Source organism: Papio anubis, chromosome 8 (genome assembly GCF_008728515.1).
Source record: "Papio anubis isolate 15944 chromosome 8, Panubis1.0, whole genome shotgun sequence".
NCBI classification, from domain to species: Eukaryota; Metazoa; Chordata; class Mammalia; order Primates; family Cercopithecidae; genus Papio; species Papio anubis.
The window spans coordinates 22,457,037-22,469,693 of NC_044983.1; the positions used below are offsets into that span (position 1 = coordinate 22,457,037).

The 12,657-nt window shown below is 36.8% G+C and overlaps 1 protein-coding gene across 3 annotated transcripts in view; it reads left to right on the top strand.

Annotated features, from left to right (window-relative positions):
- ADAM28 (ADAM metallopeptidase domain 28) overlaps positions 1-12,657 on the top strand; it is a 63,677-nt gene that overhangs the window by 9,432 nt on the left and 41,588 nt on the right. For all 3 annotated transcript variants that reach the window (XM_021942144.2, XM_021942142.2, XM_021942143.2), the window contains exons 3-6: positions 7,518-7,594; positions 7,783-7,861; positions 8,965-9,041; positions 11,136-11,325. In XM_021942144.2, the coding sequence (XP_021797836.2) occupies positions 7,518-7,594; positions 7,783-7,861; positions 8,965-9,041; positions 11,136-11,325 (423 nt within the window). The remainder of the gene's footprint in view (positions 1-7,517; positions 7,595-7,782; positions 7,862-8,964; positions 9,042-11,135; positions 11,326-12,657) is intronic.

Genomic DNA, 12,657 nt, shown 5'->3' on the forward strand with positions numbered 1-12,657 from the left:
GAATTGTGAGAACATGCAGTGTTTGGTTTTCTGTTCCTGTGTTCGTTCGCTGTGGATAATGGCTTCCAACTCCATTCATGTGCCTGCAAAGGACACGATCCTGTTCCTTTTTATGGTTGCATAGTATTCCGTGGTGTATATGTACCACATTTTCTGTATCCAGTCTCTCACTGATGGGCATTTGGGTTGATTCCACGTCATTGTTATTGTAAATAGTACTGCAGTTAACATGTGCATGCATGTATCTTTGTAATAGAATGATTTATATTTCTTTGGGTATATACCCAGTAATGGGATTGCTGGGTCAAGTGGTATTTCTGGTTCTAGGTTTTGAGGAATTGCTACACTGTCTTCCACAATGACCGAACTAATGTACATTCCCATCAACAGTGTCAAAGCGTTCCTATTTCTTCACAGCCTTGCCAGCATCTATTGTTTCTTGACTTTTTAATAATCGCCATTCTAACTGGCGTGAGACAGTATCTCATTGTGGTTTTGATATGCATTTCTCTAAGGATCAGTGATGTTGAGCTTTTTTCATATGTTTGTTAGCTGCATGAATGTCTTCTTTTGAGAAGTGTCTGTTCATGTCCTTTGCCCACTTTTTAATAGGGTTGTTTTTCTTGTAAATTTAAGTTCCTTGTAGATTCTGAATATTTGACCTTTCTCAGATCGATAGATTGTAAAAAATTTCTCTCATTCTGCAGGTTGTCTGTTCACTCTGATGATAATTTCTTTTGCTATATAGAAGTTCTTTAGTTTTATTAGATCCTGTTTGTCAATTTTTGCTTTTGTTGCAATTGCTTTTGACAATTTGTCGTGAAATTTTTGCCTGTGCTTATGTCGTGAACGGTATTGCCTAGATTTTCTTCTAGGGTTTACATTTAAGTTTTTAATCTATCTTAATTTTTGTATAAGGTGGAACGAAGGGGTCCAGTTTCAATTTTCTGCATGTGGCTAGCCAGTTCTCCCAGCACCATTTATTAAATATGAAATTTTTTTTCCCATTGCTTGCTTTTGTAAGGTTTGTCAAAGATCAGAGGATTATAGATGTGTGGTCTTATTTCTGACCTCTCTATTCAATTCCATTGGTCTATGTGTCTGTTTTGTACCAGTACCATGCTGTTTTGGCTACCGTAGCCTTGTAGTATACCTTGAAGTCTGGTAGTATAATGCCTCCAGCTTTGTTCTTTTTGCTTAAGATTGTCTTGGCTATACAGGCTCTTTTGTGGTTCCATATGAATTTTAAAGTAATTTTTTCTAATTCTGTGAAGGAGGTCAATGGTAGTTTAAGGGAAATAGCGTTGATTCTCTAAATTACTGTGGGTAGTATGGCTATCTTCACAGTATTGATTCTTTGTATCCATGAACATGGAATGTTTTTCCATTTGTTTGCATCCTTTCTGATTTCCTTAAGCAGTCGTGTGTGTTCTCCTTGAAGAGGTCTTTTACTTCTCTTGTTAGCCATCAGCTCGAATTTCACAAGTTCACCTGTATTTTCTGTGTCATCAACCTTTTGCTACTAAACCAGTGATTAATTGTGTCCTCGTGGAAATTTATACTAATTATCTACTCTTTATGTGTTTTTGACTCACAGTAAACAACGCTTCCAAGAAAAGCCAACATTTACTTACACACGCACGCACGCACACACACCAAACACCCTTTTTTCAATGAACATTTTGAGGAAAATTTAAACACAGGTGAACTGTTCTTAATCAGAGCTGTAAAATGATTTCCTCACAACTGAAAAAATAAATTTGAGCTTTGAATAATATATTTTGATTAACAAAAGCCATAGACTAGTTACTGGCTCATACTAGATGAAAAATATTAATTTTTGCAGTAATTGACTAGGTGGATGAGGTTGATATAATGTGCTTAATATTTATTGTGTTTATATTACTTATCTAGTCCATTACTAGGTTAAATGGCTACATGAACCTTACATTTTCCTCATCCACAGTGCAAGTATATAGGATCTGAATTCAGAGGATTAGTTTGTGTTCACCTGTAAATTTTGTCCATTCTCTCTGTATAAATTTAGACAAACATAAATGTTAGGTTTCTTGTCTTAAAATAGAGATGATCATAATAATACTTATACAAATATTTTGGGATAATGTATATGAAAAGCAAGGAAGGATCCAAATTTTAACTCCCTATTCAAGATTATGCTATGGGCTGGGTGTATTGACTCAGGCCTGTAATCCCAGCACTTTGGGAGATTGAGGCGAGTGGATCACCTGAGGTCAGGAGTTCACGAGCAACCTGGCCAACGTTGTGAAACCCGTCTCTACTAAAAATACAAAAAATTAGCTGGATGTGGTGGTGGGCATCTCTAATTCCAACTATTCAGGAGGCTGAGGCAGGAGACTTGTTGGAACCCAGGAGGCAGAGTTTGCAGTGAGCTGAGATCACGCCATTGCACTCCAACCCGGGCAAGAAGAGTGAAACTCCATCTCAAAAAAAAAAAAAAAAAAGAGAGAGAGAGAGAGAGAGAGAAATTATGTATTATGTTATGGCGCTGCCCTATGTAGACCATCATATTCCATTTCTTATGACTAATTTTCAGTTTTTGTGGCTTCATGTCCCAGTTAATAAACCTTTATTTTAAAATTCCTCTTTTTGACATAAACTGTCAACCTTGGTTTGCTTTTCTTAATAATATGCTTGTTTCTACTTCTATGCTTTTTTTTTAAATGGATTTCTTGCTACTTAAAATACTCTCTCTACATTTAGAGTCCCTCCCATTTAGGGGACTCTACATTTAGAGTCTCTTATAGTCTTTGTCAAGCCAACTTGCCATATTCCTATATACACGAATACGTCCCTATCCTGAAATCATGCATCAGTCACAGTCAGTATTATAAAGTTTAGCTACTGATTTTAAAAAGAAATGTGTCTGTAGCGATGGTGTGTTCACAAGTGTGTGTGTGCGCATGTGTTTCTATGAGAGCAAGTGTAACCTTCACTTCCGGTTTGAAACTGTCCAGGTAAACATTTTTAAAGGATTTTTTTTTTCTTTAAATATGTGTATGCCATGTCTCTACTCCTCCTTCACCCTCATCTGCCAATCCTTGTCCTGGAACATAAATACTTGTTTCACTAATACATGTGGGTCCAAATAAATACTTGCAAAGCACATTAATTTTTATCTCTAAAGGAAATAAGATTATTAAAATAAATACCATAGATAATTGAAGACAAAACTACCTAAATAATTAGAACCTTTTAATGTTTCTTCAAAAGGAAAAACTTTTATTTTTTTAGTTTCATCTGTTACATTTCCAAGTTCTCTCCTGCTCCCTGTGGTTGTAGAGAGTAGAAGAGAATATATTATCAGGCCTGATGAATATAATGGAATAAGCACTGAATGCTTCCACAGCATCTCAGAAATAAATATAACTCTCCCATGTTTACTTTTTAATATCTCAGGTGTCAGGTGACACCTTTGAATTACCCCACAATATCCAGGTGGCTAAACCATTAGCAGTAATTTTTGTTAGGGTTTAATTCCAGCTGTTTACAGGAAGATATCAAACGTCACATGATAGGGTTGCCAGATGAAATACAGAGTACCAGTTAAGTTTGAATTTCAGACAAACAGTAAAAGTCTTTTTGTATAAATATGTCCTACACCACTTTGGGAGGCCAAGGCAGACAGATCACGAGGTCAGGAGTTCGAGACTAGTCTGACCAACAAGGTAAAACCCTGACTCTACTGAAAATACACACAAAAAAATTAGCTGGGTGTGGTGGTGCACACCTGTAATCCCAGCTTCTCAGGAGGCTGAGGCAGGAGAATTACTTGAACCCTGGGAGGCAGAGGTTGCAGTGAGCTGAGATCATGCCACTGCACTCCAGCCTGGGTGACAGAGTGAGTCTCTCTCTCTCCCTCTCCCTGTCCGCTCCCCCACCCCGTGTGTGTGTGTGTGTGTATATATATATATATATATATGTCCCACACAACATTTCTGATATAATTGTAAAGAAGCATTCCAACAGAATGAATCTAATTTTCCCAGCTAGTGCATTTGCATCTCTTTTTCTCAGTCACTGATCTCTACTTTCCATTCTTTCTCACATCTTCTAAACTCCTCCATGTGCAGGATTGTCACATTTAGCAAATAGAAATAGAGGATGCCCAGTTAAATTTAAATTTCAAATAGACAACAAATATTTCATTAGTGTGTCACAATGGTCATAGGGGGCACATGTATTTTAAAAAGTATTATATGTTTATACGCATTAACAAAAATATTCTGTTTATCTGACATTCACATTTCACTGGCATCCTGTATTTTATCTGGCAATCCTATCCTGTGGCTTTTGATATCACCCTGTGAACATCCAGAACTAAACCCTAGCAATCTCTCCATGATTCCAGAATCTGTCCTATCCACGACCTAAGGCTTCTAATGCTGCTGCATGCCTCATATCTCAATCCTGCCCTGTTGGGGTTATTGGGTTCTGCCATATGATACTTGTTTTACAAACATAGACTAAAGAAGTTAGTGACATCTTTGTTTGCCACACAACAAATATATGATTTCCATTGGCATAGACTCTTCTATAGTCTCTCAGGCACACCTTACGACTAATAAGAACACTGTCTTCCAGGTATAAGCCAAGTTCTTGGGAGTTATCTTTGCAGTTTCTGTGTTGAGACTATTGGTCTTCCCTGTGCAAAGACTTGATTAGCAAATACTACTTGAAACAATCCACAATTCATAGTGCAGTTGACCACCCTTATGATCAAGGGGATCTCTGTATCCCATCCCATAAAAGCTTGATAGGTCTCACCCTCGATTGATTAAGTGCTTCACTTCTCAAGACAGTGAACAGATGGAGGACTTTTGTAGTTATCATTATACAACTGTGCCCTGTGTTGTTTTATTATACAACCAGAGAACTGAGGCACTGGCTTTACCTGTCAGCTATGCCAGGGGTGTGACACCATCTTTCTGACTTGATCACACATGCCACATCTCTTAATATTTCAGCTAGACTGAAATAATCCTTTGTAAAAATTTTTGGGGGCTGGGGGTAAAGAACAAGGTAGAACTTTGAATATTTTATTCATAATTATATTCACGATTGTATTTATATGAATGATATAAGGACTAAATAAGTATGTGTTAAATAAATGAGCAAATGAATAAGTAAACTAATGGACAAATGAATAAATGTTTATGACTGGAGCATATTACCCATAAACCTCCCTAGAGACATATTTAACATATACTCTGCGAAAGTCCCTGATGCTGGGAACTTACATTCCAAAGACAGTAACTATTCTTCAAAGAATTCAGCATCCAGATTGTACATGTCCTTAGAGGCCCAAACTACCTTGGTATTGGCCCATGTCATAAAAGAAAATATCTTACAGCACAATTCTTCCCTCAGATTGAGAATTCTTTCAGGCCCATTGGCTAATTTAGCAGGGTTTTTAGAGCTCATGGATTCACTGTGAGTTTTGAGTAACTGTTGTATTACTAGAATTAAGAATCTCTCTGTGTCTTCTAGGGCTTCTCTTGATATTTCCTGTGTGCCCATTGACATGTCCTTGAACTTACAGATTTGCTCCATCCCAGGACCATCCAGGACTGTGGCTTTCACAATCCACCCTCTAAATCGGACCTATGACATTATTTTTAGAGAAAATTTGGATCTATATGTTTCTGTGGCTAGCTAGTCTTCCTCAGTAAAACCGAAATCATTTCCTTCTAGTGAGTACTCTCCAAATCAAGGTGCACCTTACTTCTCTTGATGCATACTTCCGAACCCACAGAGTACACAACTAGAACAACACTTCTTATCCTCAAACCTTGCTCTCCACAAGGGAACTCGCTTTCAAAAGTATTATTATTATTATATTACCCAGTGTACTCTCTTTCATAGAGGCTCTAGCTTTCTTCCTTGATCTTTCCTTCCATCCATAATCTTTATGCCAGTGTTGACCAAAACTCCACCCCAAAAGCATTTATTCTTTTCTAAAACAACCTTCAGCTAAAGTTTTAGTAACTAAATCTACTAAAAATCCATTGCTGAACAGAAAGCAGATATCTGGAAGGCCATTTCTGGTAGAAGACCATATTTGGTATCGTTCTCATAGCTTCATTCTAGCTAGCCTTTCTTAAACCTGAACAATAAGAGGTTATGACTACTCTGCATAACTTTTATTTTCAATGCCCTGTCTCTTGCCAGTTCCTGTCGTCCATGAAAATAAGCTGAGTCCATCAACCTCTATTTATCTAGGCCCACATTGGGGGATATTTATAGCCTGGGATTATTGACAGCAGAGCAGACCTCAAAAACTGAGGATTTAAGGAAATTATGGACTGTAACAATTGACTTTGGAGAGGGCTAAATCTCAGAACAGTACTCATGATCTGATGACTCTAACATGCATTGTCCCTCTATGAGCTCAGATACCATACTGGCCAGAAGGGGAGGGAGAGAAGGAAGGCTTGACCTTAGGTGCAACACAGCAGAAGAAATAGAACTCAGTCTATAATATGTGTTTCTCAACCACCTTTGGTCTACCATATTTAGATATCTTTAATGACAGTAACCAGGCACTTCCTAATAACTTTTTAGATATTGAGTGCAACCACAGCTAATAACCCTGTTTTATAGATGAAAGTCAGAACTTCGTACCCCAAAACATCTTCTTTAAAAGAATTCTGTGTAGTCCTCAACAGCTCTCCTTATATACCAATATCCAAGTTTAAAATAATTCTCCTTTTACATGGTTGACTTGAGGTAATATTTCTTCCTCCTAAATACCTGGGACTATGGTTTCTTCTTGATGGTTCTTCCTCACATTACAGTATATATTCCTGCTATGTTTCTCACAGTTTATGTTCCACTTAGTCTTGAGAAGACCTCGAGACTAAAAATCATGAGATGTGATAGAAGTTTTTAGGCATCTGTGTACACTATTCCTTCTAATCAGATAACTTCACTTTCTCACTTCACCTGGGTAATTTATGTGTCATCTTAAACATTACTTCCTCAAAAAAGCCTTTCCTGGCCTTAAGATGTTAGACATATATCTTATATACTACTATATACATCCATATATATATTGTTAGACATATATCTTATATATCTACTATATACATCCATCATCATGCACATAACTCATGTCAGTGTCTGTCTTTTCACAAGATTATAAGCTCTCTGACAGTAGGTACCAATTTTTCTTGCTTAGAGTCGAATTTTCAAAACCAAGCAGTATCTTGCAAAGAAACAGCACTCACTCAAACGATATTTGTAAAATGCAAGGATGGATGGATGGAAGGATGGATGGATAAAAGGCTCTCAGATAATTTGTTTATTTAGTTGCCAGAGTTGTTTGATCTGTTAAAAGGGGAATAGGCAAGCATTTGGTATTACACTGCTAAAAAGCAGATATTGCTTGCTAATGACTACACAGATAGAAGTATAATATTCAAGTGAATATTTGTGTATGTTTTTAATTACAAGTAAATGTTTGTATATTTTTGCAGGAACAATTTGAAACTGAATTAAAGTATAAAATGACAGTTAATGGAAAAATTGCGGTGCTTTATTTGAAAAAAAACAAGTAAGTACATTTATCTGTGATATTATCCTCAGCAAGAGAAAGGCAGCATATGGAGAGTGTGCTGAGTCTGTTGCTGATTATGGCCGGTACAAACCTGGACTAATCAGCTTTTGCTCTCAAATGACTTAAGAAGTTCACTGGACTTAGCAATCAGCACAAGTAACCACAACATTTTTGTCTTTCTCTAGGAACCTCCTTGCACCAGGCTACACAGAAACATATTATAATTCCACTGGAAAGGAGATCACCACAAGCCCACAAATTATGGTATAACAGTTTCTTCAATTCTTTAATAGGGGTTTTACCCAGAGCCCTAAAGGCGGTGTCCTCGCTAGGCAAATAATAGACGAGAAACTGCGTTTATAACATTAGTGCTTTTTTCAGCAGTAGCCCTTACCCAATTGATCTTCCACTTTTCTTTTTTTTTTTTTATATATATTTTAACAAGAGCAAAACAATTTCTTGGCAACTCTGGTAAGTTTTTCCAGCCTTTAAGGACTCCTATAGGAGGGTAGGTAGAATGAGCATGAAGAGTTACATACCTCTGGTGCTCTCAATCAATTTCTATCATTTCTCTGGATTTGTGGTCTCTTCAACCAAGACTGTTTCCTCAATGGCAATGGCAGAATTGTTTTTCTTTAACAATTTCTCTTGACTCCTATTCATAGCCCATCTTTTCTTAGAGTGAGCAGATGACGGTGTGTAGCCATGTGAGGCGTCATGCACCATTACCTCTTTTTCTGAGCTCCATTTTCCATGGGAAGCCCTTCAAGCATTGTTCTCTGTAGCAATAATACCAGAGTTAACATGGGCCAACACCTCATCTGTCCCAAACTAGAAAGGTCCTTCATGGAACACCCACACGAAAAAATGTTAAGAAGGGCATTTTGCTCCAAATGCAGACAAGAAATGTGCTGATCCAATTAATCTGATGGAACACTTCAGATAAATCAAGAAAGAAAAAACAAAAACCCAATCTGAATAACCCGTCCTTTGGAAAAAGGCTTGTAGATCTTTGCTAGAAAAAAGTTAATGAGAAATCAGCCAAAAGGAAAAATGAGTGCCCTCAGGTTTTAAACTTACATATCCAAGTTTATTCCATCTAAATATTATTGACATTCATCCTACTTAGTCAACACTGACAGTTAATACCTTGTAAACATTTTGGGATCATTGACTGACATTAGCAATTTCAATTTATATGAAATTTAATTATTTTTTAAAAGTCTCTGAGTGTACTGTTGTTCAGCAGAATATGGTTTGAAAGTATTTAAAGTATTTAAAATCCTGTTTCAAGATTTCAAATGTGGCTTTAGCAGTGGCACTAAAATTCACATGTACTTCTCTTTACAAAACCCCTTTTCCTTTAGGATGATTGTTACTATCAAGGACATATCATTAATGAAAAGGATTCTGATGCTAGCATCAGCACATGTAGGGGTCTAAGGTAAGACTTCAGGAATGTTTTGCATGCACCTGTGATTGTGGTATTTATGTATATATCTAACCAACCAGATGAATCCCAAATATCATTAATTTTTATGTAGTTGCATATGAATCATAAGGGCCATAAATGTTGAAATTTGAAGCAACACTGCCTCTCCTGATAGTGGTTTGTAAATTACATATCTGAATTGCTTTCAAAGATATTTTTGTTAGCTTATTTTTAAAATACAGGATTTTGAGTCCCAGTTCTGGAGTCAGAATCTTTCGGGAATGGGAGCTGCTCTCTATTCTCGCTCCTCACTTTATTTTACTTATTAATTTAGATGGAGTCTTGCTCTGTCACCAGGCTGGAGTATAGTGGTGCGATTTCAGCTCACTGCAATCTCAGCCTCCTGGGTTCAAGCAATTCTCCTGCCTCAGGCTCTCGAATAGTTGGGATTACAGATGCCCGCCACCACAACTGGCTAGTTTTGTATTTTTAGTAGAGACAGAATTTCACCATATTGGCCAGGTTAGTCTTGAACTCCTGACCTCAAGTGGTCCGCCCGCCTCAGCCTCCCAAAGTGCTGGAATTACAGGCGTGAGTCACCACCCCCAGACTCCCTCCCAACTTTAAGCTCTCTCTCTAGATTGTCTTATCTGTGTTATGACATATGTTTCTGTCTGTTAATGATATGCTATGCATCTGTCTATAGTAAGGTGGCTCTTCTGATGTCCAGACTTGATTATCTAATTTTCTTTTTCATATTTTCAGTTGGATATCTTAAAGAAATCTCAATTTCAGCGTGCCTTAAACCAAACTAATGATTGTCTCTTGAGTCTGGTACAGTTTCCATGTCTCTGTCTTAATCAGTGGTATAATCAAATAATCACTTGCCGAGTTCAGAAACCAAAATTCCTCGAGGTTTGCTTGCCCCTCAGCCCTGCAATTTCAATCCCTTACCAAGTCTTGTTGATTCTATCCTCTGAACGCTTTCTGAAATTGTTCATTCTGTCTCTACTGCAATATCCTAGTCCATCTACCATGATTCCTTATGCAGACCATTGCAATAATTCATCTTTTTATATCATCTTCTCAATTCATGCATCTCATGGATATGAGATGCATAGCATATCATTAACAGACAGAAACATATGTCATAGTCACAGATAAGACAATCTAGAGAGAGAGGGAGCTTAAAGTGGGGAGGGAGTCTGGGGGTGGTGGCTCACACCTGTAATTCCAGCACTTCGGGAGGCTGAGGTGGGCGGACCACTTAAGGTCTTGCCATTATCTAGTTTTATGTACACTTAATTCAGTCTATTATATTCTCTTGTACTTTTTCTTCACATCAATTATCTATTATAATTATATATAAGTACTTACTATATAGTTATATATATTCTGTAATTATTTGATACATATCCATCTTCCTCATTTGAACATAAGCTCCATAAGAAAAGAGACAATATCTTTATTTTTGCTATCTACCCTTAGTCCAATGCCTAATGAATAATGGGTACTCAGTGAATATTGGTTGAATGAATCCTAGTTCAAGGTTTTAGCAAATTAGGAAGTTGATAATATTTATTTGTCATGTGCTTTACATGTTCTCACATTCAATCTTTACTATCACAATATTAGGAAGGTGTCATGACAAATAAAAGTGGAGAAACTGAGGCTTGTGAGTTTAAAAAATTTTCCCAATGTGTCAGTGAATGAGTTATAAAGCCAGTATTTTAACACTTATCTATAAAACTCTAAAGTCTCTTTCATTTTAAGGGTACCTTTAAAACAAGTATAGCATTAAAATTGGAAGAATGCTGGACCAAGTGTCAGGAAATATTCATTCTAGTGCCAGAACTGATAATGGTTGGTTGCACAACATTGCAGCAGTCACTTCTCCCTAATATGTCTTACTTCCTTGTAGAAAATAAGTTTAGATAATCTCCAAGGTATCTTCAGCTGTAAGTTTTTCTGTATTTTATTGCCATGAGCTGAAATTGTTTTTGACATTGACTAGGGATTTTAAAGGTCCTCTTTTGAATCTTATAAATCTGTATGAACCTAATGCAGTAATACTTTGTTAAGAAACCAGAACTCTGTTTTTTTCAGGGGCTACTTCAGTCAGGGGAATCAAAGATACTTTATTGAACCTTTAAGACCCATACATCGGGATGGACAGGAGCATGCACTCTTCAAGTATGACCCCGATGAAAAGAATTATGACAGCACCTGTGGGACGGATGGTGTGTTGTGGGCCCATGATTTGCAGAACATTGCCCGACCTGCCACCAGACTAGTAGTATGTGTAACTTCATTTTTATTTGAAATGCTCTCATGTATTCTGCCTTGGTTTCCAGAATTAGCAGTGCAATTTACTGAAACTATAGTCATTGTCGAAATTAGTAAGTCATAGAGACACTAATCCTTAAATATTGCTAGACATTAATGATTCATTTAACAAATAGTTAGGAATCAACTATTTTCTTTTTTTTGAGATGGAGTTTCACTCTTGTAGCTCAGACTGGAGTGCAATGGTGTGATCTTAGCTCACTGCAACCTCCACCTCCTGGGTTCGAGTGATTCTCCTGCCTCAGCCTCCTGAGTAGCTGGGATTACAGGCATGTGCCACCATGCCTGGCTAATTTTTAGTAGAGATGGGGTTTCACCATGTTGGTCAGGCTGGTCTCAAATTCCCAACCTCAGGTGATCCACCTGTCTCAGCCTCCCAGAGTGCTGGGATTACAGGCGTGAGCCACCGCACTTGGCTGGAATCAACTACTATTTTCAGCAATGTACAAAGGTTAAAACTAAGTGTAAAATGTAACTGCCCTCTAGAAGCAGGAACCTGTCACAGTATTCCCTGTAGCCTATAATACACCACAAAGATATAAAGTATTATTATTAATTTGCTCTTTATTTTAGCCAAAAAGCTATGAAGTGATTATTATTATTTTGAAATAAAACATCCTCCTGTCATCATAAATTCATTCAACAAATCTCTCTTAAAGTGCTGTCACAGGTGCTGGAGGGATAGAAATAAGCAAGATAGACATAGAATTTGGCTATAGGAACTTAGAATATCATTTTATGTGTGGAATTCTGCTTCTAGTCATAGGAGAAAAATGAATATAGTGTTGTGTTTTAGTCTGTAGAGTACATATCAAAATATCTTTGTTGACATTAGTTTTATTTCCTTGTTGATACTACTTTTATTTCCAATATTTATTTCAAATCCAATCATTTCTTTTAAATGTTCTCAGAGTCTGTGAGCACAGGGCATAATTGGTCTAAATAAAATTTCTAGTCAGTTTAATTTTCTGTAGGTTTAAATTCTACCAGCAAGTTCAGTGGTAAAGGTAAATATGTAGTCAAACCCAGAATACGCCAATACTTTTAAGTGTTCTGTAGATCACACATATCTCTAGTATGAAACTTAAAAACCAAATGAGTCAAAAATAATGATACCCATAATAATTTGTTAAGAAATATATAATATATGTATATTATGACATTAAAAGTATAAATTGTCAGGGGGAAGATAAAAGTCTAGAGTTTGTATACATGACTGAAGTTGTTATTGGTATAAGATACTCCATTACAACTATAAGATGTTTTATGTAAACCTCATGGT